The sequence below is a fragment of the Astyanax mexicanus genome, chromosome 12, assembly GCF_023375975.1.
Source record: "Astyanax mexicanus isolate ESR-SI-001 chromosome 12, AstMex3_surface, whole genome shotgun sequence".
NCBI classification, from domain to species: Eukaryota; Metazoa; Chordata; class Actinopteri; order Characiformes; family Acestrorhamphidae; genus Astyanax; species Astyanax mexicanus.
The window spans coordinates 27,086,118-27,106,353 of NC_064419.1; the positions used below are offsets into that span (position 1 = coordinate 27,086,118).

Here is a 20,236-nt window from a genome sequence, read left to right on the forward strand (position 1 = left end):
GTCTTTGTGATGTATCAAGAGCCACGGTATCCAGGGTAATGTCAGCATACCACCAAGAGCGATGAACCACATCCAACTGGATAAACTGTGGACGCAAGAGGAAGCTGTCTGAAAGGGATGTTCGGGTGCTAACCTGGATTGTATCCAAAAAACATAAAACCACGGCTGCCCAAATCACGATAGAATTTATTGTGCACCTCAACTCTCCTGTTTCCACCAGTACTGTCCATCGGGACAATGAATTATTGTGGTCTAAAACCAGGTGTTTCAGTTTCATTGTCCAACCAAGTCTTTGGACAATGGTACAAGCTCCTAATGCTATTTTTTTCCTACCTGTGTTATAGATACTGAAGTCTATAGATAGAAATTGGCTCGTGATACAATCACATGGTACAGGAGTTACGATTGGGTACTTTGCAATATGCATCAAGAAGCAAGGCGGTATATTGCGATTTTTCAAATCATATTTTTGAAGAAAAAAAAACAGAGTTAAATAAATAAATACTATTTATGAAATCAAAATAAAAGACAAGTTTACTATTTCATCCAATTAGAACAGTGGAATCTAACGATAGAAAACAGCACTCTAGTGGCTGTCTGACACTAATCATTTACATAAAAAACATATCTTTAATAACCATCACTAATATAATTTTGAAAATTGATCTTGAAAACATCTTGATATGATTCAGTGTTCATTTTTACACCCCTAGTCTAACTAAAAAATCCAGTTCATGCAATAAAATAGGAGTTAACTAAACAGAAGAACATTTTCACAGAACATTTGTGTTTAACTGGTGGAAAATATAAATGTTTTATTTGCAAGTTTGATGGACAAAACATAATAGGGTTTAAAATCATGCCAGTCATGTATAGGTTATCAAATTCAAATTTCATGGTAAATTATGACCTTGAAAGTCCTTGAAATCTCTAACTGACAACAAAGAGTGCCCAGTCGTGATATATATTAGATCCTTCTCATGTTTCTCATGGCAAAGACTGATTATAGCGTTTTATACTTCCTTCACTAATTCATGATTCCATCTGGGCTGAACACCCTGAGCCTGATTTGGCAAAAGTTAATGACCCGTACAGTACAGGCTAAAATGCAGCAACTGCTCCAAGAGTTCCCTTGACATCGGCATCATCTCCAGGACTTAAATCAGCCTGTCCAAGGCAACATGTGTTTCCCAGCTTTGCAAAAATGGTCACTTTAGTGACTTGGATATGCCAATAATCTCTGTGAGCAAGGGTTTTCCATGTGTCTGGGAGAAGTGTGGGATGTTTACTGTCTTCCTTCTTTCCAATTTCATACATGCCTGATTTCCGGACCATCTGCCTTGCTAATTCCGATGCCAACAGCAGCTAGAAGTAGTCACTTCTAATAAGTGCTAGAAGCAGCCTCTCTTAATAGCTGCTTAATCTGTTTTAACTGAGGAATTAAAAGCTTCATTATGAAAAACAGAGCCTGAACCATTGAAGTGACATCATGATATCTCATTTCATCCAGTGACTTGCTGGCTTCCAGGCTGGTTAATGGGCCACACTCAATAAATCAATTTTATGCCTTAAACACCCCGTCCCCCAATCAAATGATTTTACAAGGAAATGTTCCACTCTTAGTTTAGCCCTGCCGACGTGGCTACTGAAGCTCCAACGTATTTCCAACCCAACCAGAGTAGACATGAACTCCAGAACAATGATTTAGATGCTCCAAAGACCATGTTGACTAATTTAGTTGATTTTCCTCCTTTTAAATATATTGTTTTAATTATGTTTGAATCATGTTTTCTTCATACTTTATTCCTATTTTATTTTTATCTCCATTTATATTTGTATTTTCTTACATTTTTATGTGACTTGTATTTTCAAATTTGTAAAGCACTTTGAATTATCATTGTGTATGAAAGGTGCTATAAATAAACTTTCCTTGCCTTGCCTATGGTAGAGCTTACTTAGCCTTCATGCTAGCAAGAGCCTAGCATGAAGTCTGTGCAAAAGTCTGAGAACACCTTATATTAATTTAATTTCATGCCAAACAGCCATAAATAAGTTCTACCTTTTTCAGCATTCAGTTTAGTCTTCTTTTTTGCTTCTCTCCACCCAAAATCCCTACCCTCTTTTGGGTAGAGACTGCTGCCTGTGTTTTTCCTGCCTTTACACTATACTTGAACTGAAACCGTATTATCTGAAGCAATTCATACAGGATCTGTATAAACTCCAGAGATTTGCTGTTTGAACTGTGAAGAAAAGTAGAAAGGTCTTCTTTGCCTTTTGCAAATTTCTGCATCATGATTTGTGAGTTCAAAGCTCATCCAATGACCATAAAAAAAGAGTAGAGTGCTCAAATGTTAAATCATAGCAATATATTGAGGTGGCATTAATATGAACAGTAGTTAAAACTCTTCACTATGTTTTTTTTTCTTTAGAGAAAAAATTCGCAAAGGTCTGGAGGAGCTCCACAGAGTTCAGCCAGGAGGAGACACATTCATGCATGAGGGCATTCAAAGGGTGAGTCAGTGATAGTATAGTCACTCATGCTGCCAAAATGGATGACACATTCATGGTATTTTGCCCAGAGATGTCATTTCTGATTTCTTTCAATGACTTTTCCAGCAAAGCACATAGCTAGTGTGTTTCCTGTTGACAGAATTAATCACTGTGCAGTTTATAGTAAACTTGACTTTCACTTTATTTGTCTTCTAGGCGAGTGAACAGATTTACTACGGGAACTCTGAGGGTATGTTCACATTAGCTCTTTATATAAATACCACACAATACCTTCTTGCCACAATACCATCTTGCAATGGTATTAAACTAGAGCAGAATGAAGAGAGTGGAGGGAACTCTGAGGATATTGGGCTGGCGTTTAAGTGGTTTCTATTTGTTGTAGGAAGCCAGTTTCCCCTTTCTGTGATAAATGGAGTCATAAAGGAAAAATAACAGGCTAGATAACATAATTAAAAAGTAGTAGACAGGATGGTGGATGGTTGTAAAAGCTTAGCCATGTAAAAATGTATATATTGTATTTATAGGATGTTTGATTAGGAGGAGATGTTCAGGCTGCAAACAAATCAGATTTGATTCTAAAATCAGATCTGTTGAGATGACTGTCCAAACTGTTATTTGCGAGGCATCAGATGGATTTGTGTGTCCAGACATTACAAACTTATCTGCATGGGTTACTGTGGTAACAAATGTTTGGTGCCTTTCTCAGAACCTGCCCTTCTGACATTCTGGATTTGGATTCTGGATTTGATCAATGTTTGTAGTGATGATGGAGTGATACAAACTCACCTTCAAATCTGATTTAAACAGCCAAACCATCCAGACTGAGGTGTAATCACTTTTCGAATGACCTGTGATTTGGATCAGATTAGTAAAAAGCAGATCATGTGTTTTTGACTGTCCAAATTATCAATGATTAATCTGGATGCAGAAGAAAAACTGATCTGGTCATGGATTTAAACACAAATACTCCAAAATAAAGCTAAAAGCAGAAATGAGTTCTACATAAATAACATGCTGTTTCAGGAGCATCAGTCACTAGTTTTTTTTTTTTCAAGGATCAGAATGCGAACAAATATTTACTTTTTAGTTTTCCACATGCAGATTGCTCGATAAAGTCTGCTGTGAAAACGCATTAGAGTTCAGTTCTGGCATTAATCTTAATGATGTCACTCCAAACAGGTTACCGCACAGCTAGCGTCATCATCGCCCTCACAGATGGAGAACTGCATGAGGATCTCTTCTACTATGCAGAGAGAGAGGTAGGCACAAAGCAAAATACAAATGACAAAGCAGTGAGGTAACGTTGACACTTTCACGCTGCCATGGAAGGCCATATGGTCTTTCTTTAAAGACTCCTTTTCCCACCTACCTGTAACACACTTCATGTAATGTGTTCAACGTGTGTCAAAACATATGTTTCAGTTAGAATGCTAAAGAAAAGCAGAGACTCTGTCTCAAGTTGGATGTACCAGCTCAGCAAGTAAACAGATGCACATGGAGGAGAGGAAAGTAGGTGGAGAAAATAGGAGACATCAGGCACACTGCTCTCCTTGGCACACATTAGAATACCACCAAACTTCTCATCCATCAACAGACTCTTTGATCTCTTTCGGTCTGTCTTTTTTTGAGTTCTCAAGAGGGTCAAGAGTTCTTAACAATTTACACTCCCCCCATCTGCCCAATTTGCATTGAAAAAGAGGGTCTATCATGGTACATTTGCACAGCAGACAAGAAAATGGATTCTGTAATGGATAACTACACTTCTGGAAGTAAAACAGACCTTTCCAAAATTACAAAAGTAAAAGTAAAGTCATTTATAGTCAATTATTTTGAGGTAAAATATGTCAATATTTATCTTGTGTTTAATATTTTTTTAAAGTATTATTATGTAGATTCATGGTAAAAAAAAATAGACTAACTTTCTAAATTTCTTTTTTTTTTATTGTTGTTTTCTTTGCCAGGCCAATCGCTCCCGGAGTCTAGGAGCCTCTGTCTACTGTGTAGGAGTGAAAGACTTCAATGAAACACAGGTATGTTTACTTGTTGCTTTGCTGCATGTGGTTAATAAAGGAGTAAAGGTATAAAGGAGAAATTGAAAAACTGAAGGGTTAACAAATTGTGTCTCTCATAATCTCATCACAGCTTGCCAAGATTGCAGACAGCAAAGATCATGTCTTCCCAGTGAATGATGGATTTGAGGCTTTGCAGAGCATCATTGATTCAGTAAGAGATTCTATAAAGAGATTTGCAGCCAAACACACTGTTCCTAATGAAGTTACATTTTAGCTAAGTGTTAAATATGATATTTTACTCAGTATTTTCACATCTGATATCTGGCAGATAAAACTCATCCTACTTTAGCCACAGTCAGGTGTTGTTCTTCAAACTTCAAAACTGACTGAGATTTAATTAATCAAACAGAGACCACAGGTAAGGTTTTCTTCTTTTGATTCCCCATGTCCAAGCTGCTTAATAGAATGGGGACACCAATCTTCATTCGGCTAAACCCACATGAAGGTTTTTGGCAGTTGTGATGGATTTGGCTGTCTTAGCAGCATATGAACAGTTCTCTCTCTTTTAGATTTCATCTTAACCTGACACTATTATTTCACCATTATATCATTTTGGACCAAAAGCGAACTGGATTTAAGACCAAACCATTCAGTGACCCTACATGCCCACAAGACCTCTCCCATTAGGGCATCAAACAATGCCTGCATGCCCCACATTCCCAAATGTATTTAAATGTAATTAAAGTTTACGCATTCAGGCCTTAATCTATACACAGTATTATAAGACTAAATAAAACAGAAAGAACAGAAGAGCATGAAAATATAGAAAAACAAACTAGATTATTCAGCCCGGTCAGGAAGCCTGCCTTACACCAGTCAGAGATTTCTATAAAAAGGCCTGCTGTGTGCTTGCTGTGGCTACGTTTGATCCCACAGTGTGCTGGAGTCGTCCCAGTCGGGATCAAAGCATGTTTACTCTGCCTTTTCTTATTGCATTCAAAGGTATTCATTTATATTAAACGATTCGTTTAACACTGAGGAAAGCTAGGGCGGAAACAAAAGAAGCATTCTTTGGGTGAAGAAATGTCTGGTCGGGTCAACAGTTGACTATTCCTACAGCAGACACTGAAGTCTCTGCAGTCGGACGGCATCTGTTGCCAATTAATGTCATGCTGAAATGTTCTGGCCTGAACCCAAGAGCATGACACAGAGGACTGTATATCAGCAGGGTCTTCAGGCAATGAGTGCACACTTCCCCCTGGACTACAGGGGAAAACGAGAAGGAAAGTAAATGTAAAGAACGAAAGAACCTCAAATCGACGTGTACAGCAGGTGGTAGTCCAAACAAAGGCCTTCCAATGCATGTGAGAGACAGAGTGGAAGAGTCAAGCATAGAAGACACCTCAAGATAGATAGTTTGCAGGCAGGGAAGCACTGACACCACCACAGTTTCCAAATGGCAGATGCTTAGATGTACTTCATGTGAACTTTGTGACCACAAAAGTCTTTTGAAAATCTTAGAGAAAACGATTTTCTTGTGTAGTTAGTACTAATTATGCTAAGCTGAGTTCTGAAAAAAGGTTACAAAAAAGCATAAATATCCAGATTGCTACAAAGGGAAGTTCTCAAGTGTGCATGGATGCCTGCGATAATACTAATACACATCAACACTTGCTCAAAACAATGCTATTTACCATTAATATCTCCATTTATTATACACAAGCCAGCCCTAAAAATAAAGTGGCTCAAACTTTTGCTATTTCATTCATGTACTAGCAAAGTATTATGCTAGAGCTCCACTGCTGGACTAGTTTAAAGTTATACTAGCTCTGCTGCTAGCCTCAAAATTTTAACTCTATTAGCTAAACAATGCTAGCTCCACAAATAAACTAGCTAGCTCAAAGTTCATATAGTTTCTTTAAAGGACTAGTTAAATTTTATCCTATGGCTCCACTGCTGGAATAGTTCAAAATAATGCTAGCGCCACTGATAGATTTTAAAAAACACAAATACACTAGCACGAAGTCCTGCTATTCCCACAAATGAATTAGCCCAGTATTATGCTAGCTACTACTGGACTAGCTTAACTAGCTTCACAGCTCTTTACAGGTAAAAAAAAATAGCTCAAATCATGCTGTTTTAATCAACAGTCTTTTCCAATGCTATGCTAGCATCATTCCTGGATTAGCATAAAACCAGGCTAGCTCCAAAACCAGCACCACAAATAAACTAGCTTGAACTTTTGCTATTTACACCGATGAATTAGAGAAGTAACTGTTATTCTTGCTCCACTGCTGGACTATCTTAAATTATTCTGGGTCCACTAGCCAGCTTCACAAATATACTATCTCAAAATCCTGTTATTTCTACTAATGGACTAGCCAAGAACTATGCTTGCCCCACTACTGGATTAGTTTATAATTTATTGTAGGTCCACAGCTAGCTCCACATTTATAGGTTAGCTACTAGCTCAAAATTCTGCTATTTTCACTAATTGACAAGCCCAGTGCCGTGTTAACCCCAATATTGGATTTGTTTAAAACAAGTAATTAGATTACTTTAAAAACATGTTAGTTCCCCTATCTAGCTCCACAAATGAACTAGATTAAACTCTAACTGCTATTTCAATAACGAACTAGCCCTATGCTATATTAACCTCAATACTGAATTAGCCTAAAAGTGTGCTAGCTCTGATAGCTAGCTGTACAAATAAACTAGTTATCTAGCTAGTGTATAACCTATTTCCACTAATGGAGTAGTCCCCAAATATCAATTTTTGTTTAGCAGAATGTTTTCTAAATGTTACAGTTAAATTAGCCTAAAAGTGTGCTAGCTCTGATAGCTAGCTGCAGGGGCGTAGCAGCAAATTCGGGGCCCTGTACACTCTCAGTGACAGTGGGCCCCTATCCATGCCAGTACACAAGGAACGTGAGCAAACATTTTCATGGGCCCCTCTCTCTACTTGGGCCCTGGGTGGTCAGGTCCACTTTTCCCCCCACTACCACGCCCATGGCTAGCTGTACAAATAAACTAGCTAGCTAGTATTTAACATATTTCCAATAATGGAGTAAGTTAACCCCAGACATAATTTTTTGGTAAGTAGACTGTTTTCTAAATGTTACAGTTAAAATAGCCTAAAAGTGTGCTAGCTCTTATAGCTAGCTGTACAAATAAACTAGTTAGCTAGCTAGTGTATGACCTATTTCCACTAATGGAGTAGCCCCCAAATATAAATTTTTTGGTTAATAGAATGTTTTTTAAACATTATAGTTAAATTAGCCTAAACGTATGCTAGCTCTGATAGCTAGCTGTGCAAATAAACTAGCTAACTAGTGTACAACCTATTTCCACCAGCTATTAAATTTTGGATAGTAGAATGTTTTCTGAACGTTACACTTGACATTACAGGTTAACCCTCCTGGAACCTTTTTAAAATGTTGCTAAATGTTATTATAATGCTTTCTGTTTGCTGGGCTTCTAATTTACTAGCTCAACTACTGGTTTATCCTAAAACCATCCTAGCAATATCTAGCTCTATAAATAAACTCGTGCAATGTTCACTAATGGACGAGCCCAATATCAGGCTAGCTCCACTCCTAGATAAGTTTAAAATCATACTAGGTTCACTTTCAGACACGCCCAAAATCTTGCTAGCTTTACTAGCTAACTGACCAGCTTAAACTCCGCTATCAACACTTAATTACTGTGTCTCTAATTCCATTAGATATTACGGAGATCTTGCATAGAGATCCTTGCAGCAGAGCCTTCCAGTATCTGTGCCGGAGGTGAGTATTTTTTTAATCTCTAGTCCCAACTTTCAGTGATGTGGCTAAGCTTGGATAGTGAATTACCCTGTTTTAACACAAATCCTCCACTAATTCAAGGGATAATGGACTGTTCTTTCTTTCAAGGTGTAAATAAAAGTATTAAAACCTGATCATGTTTTGATCTAGAGTTTAAAAAAAATTACAAATGCTTTAGTGAATATGAGCAGTTTGTTTAGGAATGCGCTGAGTGGATTTATGGCATTAGCTCTTTACAGGCTAAGCAATAAAAAGTGACCCTAGTGAATTGATGGTCACCAATTAAAGAGAGGTTTCTCATGTCGAGAAGACCGGTCAGCGGTCAAAACAACCCTCAAAGAGTGTCTTTTTGAACTTAAGAAAGATATATGTTTAGGTGCTGAATGACATTTGATTTCAGAAGACTCAAATAAAGGAACACCGGCGAGGAACTGATTTTTTTTGGGGGGGAGTTATAGTCTTTTCATTTCAGCAAAACTCAGCCCAAAAACAACTTGACCTTCTGACATAGTTTCCCCAAATAGATCTGCTTAGTCAGGACAACATAGAAAAGCAATTATCGCTGTTGGGTTGGTGATCTGTGGCTTTGGCTGCAGGTGAAAAGGAACTTTTTTTTTAAACTTCTATGGTCAGATTGTGGACTATTGGACCCCATTATTTTTAATAATGTGAAGAATTTAGCATTTTAAGGCACCAAATCATACAAAGCTAAATAGTAGAGATTGGCTATATTATTTTTTTCTTGTAACAATAGTGCAGACCTTTTAAAATATTTCCATTAATGCATTATCCGTTTAAGATTTATTATGTACATTCTCCTCTTCTGCAGAATCGTTCCAGGTTGTCGTGAGGGGTAATGGGTTTCTCCATGCCAGGAATGTGGATAAAGTTCTTTGCAGCTTCAGGATTAACGACACTCTCACCAGGAGTAAGTAAGATCAGTAACATGTACATTGTGCTTTTGCTGTAAAATTAACGTGGAGTATGCCAATAACTCTCACAGGCAATGTTAAAAGCACCCGGATACCGTTGCAAAATGGTGCTTAACCCCGTTACAGTTTTTCTAGTTGGCCTTTTGATAGAATGACTATAAATAGAAGAAATGTAGTTTATACTAAACAACCTAAAATATACCCAGCTAACATAAAAATCTTTCTAAATGGTCCTTCAATTAGCACACCATCCTGTTAACCTTCACAGTAAATAACATATCAAGCTTCACTTGAATAAATGCCAAACCCTGTTCTTCCTCTGATAATGGATTTTGGCGTTTTAAAAAAGGTGCATCTGTGGTTTTATAGCATGGGTCTGGCCAGTAATGAGATATATAAGGGATAGCTATTGCCACATAAGGCTTTCTTGACTTCGCAGTGACCTTCAGGCAAAAGCAACCTGTACCTCATGCAGTTGTATCTGTAGGCTTTGTTCCTGAACTGGGTCTAACTCTTGAGAAACCCATATCACAGTGAGAGCTCTGTTATTTATGTAAGCTCAATGCTGCCAAGGAAAAACTTTGTTTTTGGCAGCAGTATAACAGAAATAACGGACTACTGTTTACAAAGAAGAAACCAAAACAGTTAATTGTTACTAGCCTGACCCTGCGTTCACACTGGAAAGCGACAGGCGACCATTCATTTCCTATTGCAGGGCGCGATTTGTCGCCGTGACACGCGAGAGGCGACAAGCGACAAAGCGACAGAGCGACAAGCGACACGGAGATGACTTTTTCTCAACTTTATGCAAATGAATTATGACGCGGTGAAGCGACATTCTAACCCGATTGGCTCCTAGCTTTTTTTGGACCTATCACAAACAAGGCGGTTCGACGTCCTCAAGCTCCTGCTCTCTGAATTTCTAGTTTCTTTCCCGGTTCATTCTGTTGAACGGGGTGGACCCGCATCAATCTGCGGGAACGGCTGCTTTTCCAGCGCAGTTAAATCACAGAAATGCCCAAGAGTCCAGCAAGTTTGGGAGTTATAGCTGTAGAATAAAATGGCCAAGCGATTCCTTTTCTGTGCCTTTTTTCTTGTCGGAGGCTGGATCATGATAAACACGGGCGTTGAGCTTGACACGCCCACAAGCGACAAACGCTGGGCGACACAAGCGACTCGTCGCGTTCCAATGTGAACGCAGGGTGAGTAGTAGTTACAACAAAGTTAATTTCTACTAATTTCTTTGTGTGAATTTCAATCTCACATTAGCATCAAGCTAGTGGTGGTGTACAGTCCATTCACTTCCCGAACAGACTTCATTATAACTAAGCCAACTTTACATTTGACTTTGAAGTGAAATATTCTCATAAAATTTTATAGGTTCCAGTATACCTATATATAGTCATAATTTTGTTTTGTTATTCTGTTTGCTCTCTTACAAGCTAGCTATACTAATAATGTTACTTCCTATACACTATTTCTGCATATACAGCTCTGAATAAGAGACCACTTAAAAAATTATGAGTTTCTTTGATTTTTTGATTCTTTGATTTTACCAAATTGAAATTCAAACAAAGCTAAACTGCTTGAATTTTTGCACCAGGAGTTGCATAAAGTTATCCAAAAGCAGTATGAAAGACTGGTGGAGGAGAACATGACAAGATGCATGACAAAACAGAGTTATTCCACAAATTATTGATTTTTGAACTTCTAAAACATTATGAATATGAACTTGTTTTCTTTGCAATAATTGTTGTCTGAAAGCTCTGCATCTTTTTTGTTATTTCAGCCATTTTTCATTGCCTGCAAATAAATGCTCTAAATTACAATATTTTTATTTGGAATTTTTGGAGAAATGTTGTCCGTAGTTTTTAGAATAAAACAACAATGTAAACAACAATGTTTATTTTACTCAAACATGTACCTTTAAATAGCAAATCAGTGTTTCTTTTTTCAGAGTTGTATATGCAATTTATAAGCTCAGAAATGTGATTTTGCAAGTAATGTACAACCATACATGTATTGTGAGGTAGGTTTCCTCCCTTTTAATAATGAACACAAAAGCAAATAAAGTGCAAATAACCTTTCTGTGCAACGTTCAAACACATTGAAAGTGGTTTTATTATAACCAGGAAATATACTGGTTTAATTGATATTGCTAATGAACTAATAACAAGGGTGAATCGCTGAGAACCTGTTCAAATCATCAATGTTAATTTTGGCAGTCACTCTTCTCTACCTTCTACATTTCTGTCTCACACCATTTCCTTTGAAGTCTAATGGGATGAGATTGCGTTTGGCTAATTCATATGCTTTGACCCTCGGGAGAACAATATGCCTCAAAGCGAGTATCAAATGTGCTGAACAATTGTAATTCCATTAAAACTGGACCTTTAAAGATCAAAGTCCAGTCATCTGCCTCCAATCTCACTGTACTGCATTGCTAACTGGCACCAGCTTTGGCGCCCGGCTGTCTCTGGCTTCCTACTCTTTCCAGCGTCATCTGGATAAAAACAGGTCACGTCAGATGAGACACCGTGTTAATAGTTTGTGTCCAATTAAAGGGCAGAACCCCCAGCAAGGAACATGGAAGCAATTTGGGGGGAAAAAAAAAGGAAATGCCTTTTCTCTGCCTCCTTCCAGTTGCCCTCCAGCCAAACCGCCCCTTCTCCATCCACCCTCAGAACCTCAGAAAACTTACTTATGGTCTTTTTTTGTTTGTTTACACATGTCCACTGTAGACACTAAAGGGGGTCCTCTGCACACAAGAGACAACAAAGCTCATGGGCGTTCTATGTGGTTCCAGACAAAATTAGGCCATCATCGAGTAGCTGCAACCTGTGGTATCATTACCTCCTGCTGAATTTGCAGATTTGGTTGATGTCTTCTCCTTCCTTCCCTTTTAATACCTCCTGCCTTCAGGATTAAAGGGCCTCATCGGAAAGAAACCATGTGTTGCTACATGTGTTTACCAGCTGATGGAATAAAATCACTGCTCCTGGAGCAGCAGAACTGTCAAGTACATCAATGCTAAGTGTTGGCAACTAAACGCATTCCACCCCTCTGAAGTGATAAATGTAGTCTTACTTACAGTGTAAATTAGTTCAGAGACAGAGTTGAGGCTGAAACAAGGACTAATTCAGAGGTCCAGGGATACTTATTAACGATAAAATAATAAAAAGAAAAAGAACCAATGTTGTGTCGAAGTCTGGAGTGCAAATATTTATGTTTGGAATTCCTATATCAACTGTAACTGCAGATTAATCCACGTTTATAAACAGAAATCAAAGGAATTGGAGAGTAATATTTATTGTGCTGTGTGGCACACATGCATGCAAAGTCAAAAGAGTCAAAATCTGTCAGGGACACAGAATTTTGCATAAGACCAGAAAGGATAGGTTGCTGAACTGCCAGGTGTAAATACCCCAAGATGCATTGTGAAAGGATTACAGTTAGATCACTCAAACCACATTCGGAGGTGGTTAGAGGCAAATCTCTTCCCTGTTTAAAATGGATCTTTGCGCTCTCTCTCTCTCTCTCTCTCTCTCTCTCTCTCTCTCTCTCTCTCTCGTGTGTGTGCGTGTGTGCACATATGAGAGAAGTCCCTTTCGGTTTAAACAGTCTGCAGCATGTTCTGATAGAACTGATAGAACTGAAAATGCAAAAAAACATCTGTTGCTAAATTGTATCTATCATACAAAACACATGTTAATTCTAGTTGTAAACAAGCCCACATAGTGCCCTTTCACATTCTTCATACCAATCTACATTCAAGCACTCTTCTTCTATAGATGCATAAGACCTCATAGGTACTGTATTTAAAAAAACATCCTCATCCAGACCAATATTCACATGAGAATTCCAACCCAGTAAGTTTTTGTTTTGTTTTTCGTTGTTTTCAAATCTGACAATGGTTAATGGTCATGTTTGGTGTAAAATGCCTAACATGCCATATGTTTGTGGAAAAGAGGGTAAACCATTCCTTTAGAAGAAATAGCCAGATATGCATGGCCAAGGCCTAACAGTGTTGGTACAAATAACTCCAACTAACTCTGAGCACATGCCTTCCATTAGCAGAAAAATAGGACACTCACTCCCGTGGCATGGATAAACAATCCAATAAAACACAACGACATACTACCAAGGCATTCCACCAGCATGCAAATACTACTTGCACTGCATCAAAAGCAAGCTGACCTCTCTTGGGTCTTGGCTTGGAACCATTTCCAAAAAAATAGAAAGGTTCAGGAGACTCTCATCTGCACAAGTATGCCCTGAGGGAGTTGCTCCTCACACCTCAGATCCTCCACCATCTTACAGTTGAGCTGAATGATTGAAGTGATAAATTCTAGAATCTGATATGTCACTAGGTTTGTCTTGGCCCAGGCAGTGGTTTGGCTCTCCGGGGCACGAAGTCTCTGAATGCCTGACAGCTCTTACTCTCCTCTCCTCCCTGGACCTCCTCATCCAGTACGATCTTTTAGAGATGCAGGCAGGCGACGTGTCTGTTTCCTCAGAGCTGCGGTATGTCAGACTCTGGCCAGAGCAAACAGCCCGTCCTTTGGGCTACGAAACTGAAGGAATCAGTTTTCCATCATGGATATTAAGTGGAATATCTACATCCTTTTCAAGAACAACAACAACAGCAGCCATTTTTTGGTCAACCAGCCTCTTAGATGTGGGATTTATTGTGGAATCAGTCTAATCAAGTGTAGAGTTTTCAGTTGTACACTTTGCAGTGTGTAAAAGATCCTAATAATAATTGCATTTTCCCTATTTCTCTACTTTTTTAGTGGTGAAGCCACTGGTAGTTGAGGATACATATCTGCTATGTCCTGCACCTGTACTTCGAGAAGAAGGAACGTAAGTTATGTTGCTGCTTAAAAACTCTGACCTACTTTGATCTGCAGTTTTCCTCATACAAACCACAAGATAACACACAGTATTGGACGACACCAGAGACCATCATTAATTTGTTTAATTTTCAACAGCCATAAATGTATATAATATAGTAAAATAGTTTTTTATTTAAAAAAGATTTTAAATGCATATCCGATGTTTCAGTATTTGTTGTGTCCACACTTTTCATTTGAAATCTGAAATTTGGCACAGAGAAACACATAGAAACATGTTGTAGTTTTATAACTGTAGTTGTTTCTCTGCATGCTTTATTGTCCTCCTTTCACCATGTTCTTCAATGGGAACCCCACAGGACCACCACAGAAAACCTATCATTTGGATGGTGGATCATTTTCAGCACTGCAGTGACCGTACTGGCATTGTGATGGTTTTATAAACACTGTATCCACTCGGACTACTCTATTAGACACTCCTACTTATCTGCTCCCCCATGTAGATGTAAAGTCAGAGATAGAAGATCTGGATCTATTGCTGCACAGTTTGCGTGGGTCATCCTCTAGTCCTTCATCAGGGGTTACAAGACGCTGCCTAGAGGATTCTGTTGGTGGACTATTCTCAGTCCATCAGTAACAGTGAGGTGTTTAAAAACTCCAGCAACACTGCTGTGTCTGATCCATTAATGCCAGAATAGCACACACTAACACACCACCACCATGTCAGAGGGACCCACCACCCAAATAATACCTGCTCTGTAGTGGATCTGTGGGGGCCTGACCATTGAAGAACACGGTGAAAGGAGGACAATAAGCATGCAGAGATGCTGAGTAACAAAAGGACTACAGCCTGTAATTAATTATACAAGTGCTCTTACATGGTCATAATGTTATGGTTGATTAGTGTATGCCTCTTCCAGGCATACCTTAGCCTTAACTTGCCAATGTGGATTGCATAGCAAATTGTGTTGTGAAAGTTGTGACCTATATTTATTGCGGTGCTGCCTGAGGGCCAGAAGATCACCAACATCCAATATTGGACTTTTGACAATGTTATTTACTGTAGATGATGTTATATCTTACCTTTTCTACATAAGTTATTGTTTTTCATTTCATGGATTTGTTAATAGTGTGTCTGTGTTGTTCTGTAGGGCGGCTTCCCTTTACGTGAGCATGAACGAAGGCCTTAGTTTCATTTCCAGCTCTGTAACCATCACCACTGTGGGTTGTGTAAGTTTTTTTTTTTTTTTTGTCAATATTACTGCTGTCTTTTTGAAAGCATGTGACAATGACTATGATCTATGATTAAAATAAGGAAGAAAAAGTCATTAAAAGTTCATTTTAAGCAGGCCACTATTATAATTCTCTCATTGAAGTCCTAAGAAAAGGTCTTGTTAAAGAAACTAGCAGCTTTCAACCAAAGCCTGAGAAAAACAAACAAAAATCAAGAAATAAATGTGTTTCTGGCATTTTCAGTGCATATAAACCAGTGCCAATGCCACCTGCCAAATTTGGGCAGGTCCAAAAGTTTTCCCCACAAGCAAATTAGCTGCATTGTCTTCTGTTACAACTCGCATTTCTGCTCAGTTCCTGCTTTAATAACCACCTCGTAACGGGTGTTGTTTCTAAGCTAACAGCTCTCTCATATGAAGACATCATGATGTCATATTCTTTTGTTATGCCCGCAAACATTATTTATCACTGTCATGTCAGAACCTTATAACTCACTTTTTGGTTCTGTGATCACCATTAGAACACGCCATCTGCTTTTTACAGTGCATGAATATTTCAAATGGCATGACGAATGGACCAATACAACGGCCTGAATGAGTACATATAAAATCTTGCGACATTGAAGCTACCCACACTTTGTCATTCTCCTATAAAGACCTTGTTTCACAGATGCAAGGTTTTGTAACCACAGTAACACATTTGCTGGGATTCATAAAACTGCCAGTGGTATCAGTGGTATGGCATCCAAAATGTGTATCACAGTGTCTTATTTCGGCTTAAGGCCCCTGCATACTTCCTGTGAAACGGAGCTTGCAAGCATTCCACGAAGTCGAATGTCACCTTGATGATCGTATGAGCTAGCATCCTTTCTGCGGTTTAATTTGCTAGGTGACATTCACTCCTCAACAGCACGCCTTCTATTTAACAACCACAAAGAGTTCTAGTTATTCGGTAGTGCTTTTGTCCACTGTATTTACATCTGTAGCTGGTGTTCTTATATATATATATATATATATATATATATATATATATATATATATATATATATTTTTTTTTTTTTTTTTTTTTCCCATTTTCTCCCCATTTTACACAGCCAATTACCCAACCCACTGATTAATACTCCCATGTCACTAGTGAAGCCACAACACCAGGAAGGGGAAGAATAACACATGCCGATACATGTGAAGTCAACCACCGCTTATTTTCGAACTGTTGCTGATGTAGCATTGCTGAGTAGCATTACAGTGCACTTTAGGAAAGAGCAGCGACTCAGTTCTGATATATCAGCTCACAGACACCTTGTGCTGCAGACATTACCTTTTGGGTTGATGTAGAGAGAGAGCGCCATCTACCCACCCAGAGAGAGCACGATCAATTGTGCTCTCTCAGGGCTCCGGTAGCCGATGACAAGCTACATGAACAGGATTCGAACCGGCGATCATAGTGGCAGCACTTAGCCCGCTGGACCACCCGCTGTGGTCTTTATAAAGGCATTTTGGATTCTTCTCGTCCTTAGTAAAAGCCTATTAAACTCCACTTTTTAATAAGCTGATGCATTTTAAAGCTTGTGTTGTTATGTTTAGGTGGTACATGGACATGTAACTGCTAATTTTCACACTAAAATGCCATTATGACTATTAAGTGGGTTATAATATTGTGTGTTTATGTTTTTGGAGGTGATGACAGTGCGTAATAGGCTAGTCATTTATGTTGGGATTTCCAATCCTGTGCGAATCAGTCAGTTTAACCTGGAGGTTAAACTGACTGATTCGCACAGGATTGGAAAATAGTGAAGGATAATTATTTATTGTACAACCCTAGTCTAGGGAAAAAAAAAAAAAGTTTATTATAACTTGTGTCTTTTGGATGGGATTCGTTTTGGAGGTTAGTGTCCTCAGCACTTTATGAAATGCGGCACTGTTACAAATGAATGTCAACAAATTTGAAGTCAACAAATTTAAATAATCGACATTGTTGATTATATCGACTAATCGTTGCAGCCCTAATGTCACAGCAGATCTGCTCGGTTGTTTAATAAATCAAGCCCAGTGTTTCATGTCTTATCCCCCTGTTTTTCTACACTGAGGTCATGTTGGTGTGTCATTTGCTACTAAAACGAGCATTTATCATTTGTCCCCACAGTCTGATGGCACGATCCTGGCCATAGCTCTGCTCATACTGATGATCCTGTTGGTGTTGGCTCTTCTGTGGTGGTTCTGGCCCCTGTGCTGCACAGTGGTAAGATTTTTCTTCAAATGTTGCGCTGGTGCTGAAATGCTATCAGAAGGAGACTGAACATTACAGAGAAAAGGCAATTTAAATGTCATAGCCGTAGTAATACTCATTTATCTACACTGTCATTTCATTTTATCCAGCAAGGATCAGTGTAATCAGTCAGTGTAGGAGACTTATTGGGGTAAAGCCTTAGTAGTAGTTATGGGTCAAGTAATAATTATTCTACACTTTGTTTTTAACCACAGATATATTGACTCTGACTTGTTGATGCCTATTTGGCTCAGTGGGTTCTGGTAAAATGACTAGTTTCTGTACAGTAATTGTTCTGACCCCAATAAATGTGCATTTGAAGGCATTTGATCTCAATATGGCAAAGTGTATTTGATCACATAGTTTAAACCTCAGGTCTTGAGGTCTGAAAACCCATATAACATAACGAATATTAGGCTTTAAATATTTGTCATAATTTTTTACCGTATGTGTTATTTACACAGTAGATTTACACAGATTCTTCTTCAATCAGACATTGAGGCATAAAGTTATCCAAAAGCAGTGTGTAAGACTGGTGGAGGAGAACATGCCAAGGTGCATAAAACTGTAATTAAAAAACACGGTTATTCCACCAAATATTAATTTCTGAACTTTTTTAAAACTTTGTGAATATGAACTTGTTTTCTTTGCATTATTTGAGGTCTGAAAGCTCTGCATCTTTTTTGTTATATCTTTTTTTCAATGATTTCTCATTTTCTGAAAATAAATGCTCTAAATAACAATATTTGAATTTGGAATTTGGTAGAAATGTTGTTCGTAGTTTATAGAATAAAACAACAGTGTTTATTTTACTCAAACATGTATCTATAAATAACAGAGTCAGAGAAACTGATTCAGAAACTGAAGTAACATTGCAATCTGACACTTCTATTTTTCAACTATTTTTGCAGCAGTTTTTTTTTTTTAAACCAGGACATGATCATACAAACTATTGTTGCTCTCCAACCATGGTTCTTTTTAAACTGGCTGGAATAGCTACTTTCTTTTATTTTGCTATTTATAGGTATATGTTTGAGTAAAATGAACATTGTTGTTTTATTTTATAAACTACGGACAACATTTCTCCCAAATTCCAAATAAAAATATTGTAATTTAGAGCATTTATTTGCAGAAAATGAGAAATGGCTAAAATAACAAAAAAGATTAAAAGCTTTCAGACCTCTAACAAGTTCATATTCGTAAAGTTTTAAGAGTTCAGAAATCCATATTAGGTTTTTAATCATAGTGTTCATGCATCTTGGCATGTTCTCCTCCACCAGTCTTACATGCTGCTTTTGGATAACTTTATGCCTTTACTCCTGGTGCAAAAACAATCAAGCAGTTCAGCTTGGTTTGATGTTTTGTGATCATCCTTCTTCCTCTTGATTGTATTCCAGAGGTTTTGAATTTTGTAAAATCGAAGTAACTTATTATTTTTAAGTGGTCTGTTATTTTTTTCCATTTTTTTTGCACTCAGAAACATTGATTTGTGGTTAATAGTTTGAAACAATAGTAAGTGTCTAAGTTGGCAGTTCTTGGCGACACTGAGTGATGAAACCGACCAGGCCAAAAGTGTAGCCTGCAGGAGTCATGGTTGCAGGGAGAGCCATCAGAGTCACAAGACCCTTGGTTTAGATGATGCCAAGCAGAATCTCAGATATCCTCACCAGGATCCTTGATCCTTGATCCTTGATCCTGATCCTGATTCTTCTTCTGGAGGGTGCAGCAGTGTAGGTGACAGAGGCCCAGAGCCCAGAGACACTGGAGAAAACAGCCCCATACTCTGGACAACTTCAAACTATTTCTCTAAGGAAAACATATTTTGGGCATGCTGAAATCGTACAGTGGAATTCCTTTGGGGTAAGGCATGCCTCTGCGCTTAAAGCAGGTCAGCTGGTCATGGTCATATCATCAGCTTGAATCATCTCAGCTGCCGGATGCTTCAGTGATTTAGTCCACATTTGTTTTGGCTAAGCATGGCGCAAGGCCTAACGCCTCAGGCCAGCACTCCCATGGGCAGTGCTCAGTCTGTGAAAGTCATATGGGATTCACTTTCATGCCTCAGTCGCTCTTTAACAGGTTGTCAAGACTTCACTGAGTCTATTAGTCCCATGCAGTGGCTGGTGTGTAAATTTACTCACCTCCCCTAAAAAAAAACCCATATCACCTTTGACTTCTCACAATGCTTCAACTCAAGGGAATGTATATCTGCTTTTGCAATTTAGGAGCAGTAGAAAAACAAAACGCTTGTCAATACATCGCTTCTGTGTTTACACCTTTCAGAGGAATTGTGCAAAAAGTTAAATTACACAAAAGATAATTAAAACAAAAATAAGAGTTTTTATATATATAATAAACAATTTTGTGAAGTATTATTTGATCATTCAGAGCATAATTTCATTTTATGCACCTTAGTCTTCAGTTGAGAGGGCTGTGTTACCCACTGTGCTACACTATAATCACTATACATTATAATCTGCTGAATTATAGATAGAATTAGGTGCTTGGATATGTTAATAATAATTAGAAATGCACCAAATATTTGACAACAAAAAATATTGGAAAATAGGACTTTCAGTGAAAAGGCCAATTAATTTATAGCATACACTGACTTTTGCAGAATTGCA

General features: G+C 38.2%; 1 protein-coding gene across 2 annotated transcripts in view; it reads left to right on the top strand.

Annotated features, from left to right (window-relative positions):
- antxr1a (ANTXR cell adhesion molecule 1a) overlaps positions 1–20,236 on the top strand; it is a 72,530-nt gene that overhangs the window by 17,702 nt on the left and 34,592 nt on the right. For both annotated transcript variants that reach the window (XM_015601706.3, XM_022671120.2), the window contains exons 4-13: positions 2,430–2,511; positions 2,707–2,740; positions 3,691–3,770; positions 4,473–4,541; positions 4,654–4,734; positions 8,248–8,308; positions 9,156–9,254; positions 14,052–14,121; positions 15,263–15,341; positions 17,487–17,582. In XM_015601706.3, coding sequence (XP_015457192.2) covers positions 2,430–2,511; positions 2,707–2,740; positions 3,691–3,770; positions 4,473–4,541; positions 4,654–4,734; positions 8,248–8,308; positions 9,156–9,254; positions 14,052–14,121; positions 15,263–15,341; positions 17,487–17,582 — 751 coding nt within the window. The remainder of the gene's footprint in view (positions 1–2,429; positions 2,512–2,706; positions 2,741–3,690; positions 3,771–4,472; positions 4,542–4,653; positions 4,735–8,247; positions 8,309–9,155; positions 9,255–14,051; positions 14,122–15,262; positions 15,342–17,486; positions 17,583–20,236) is intronic.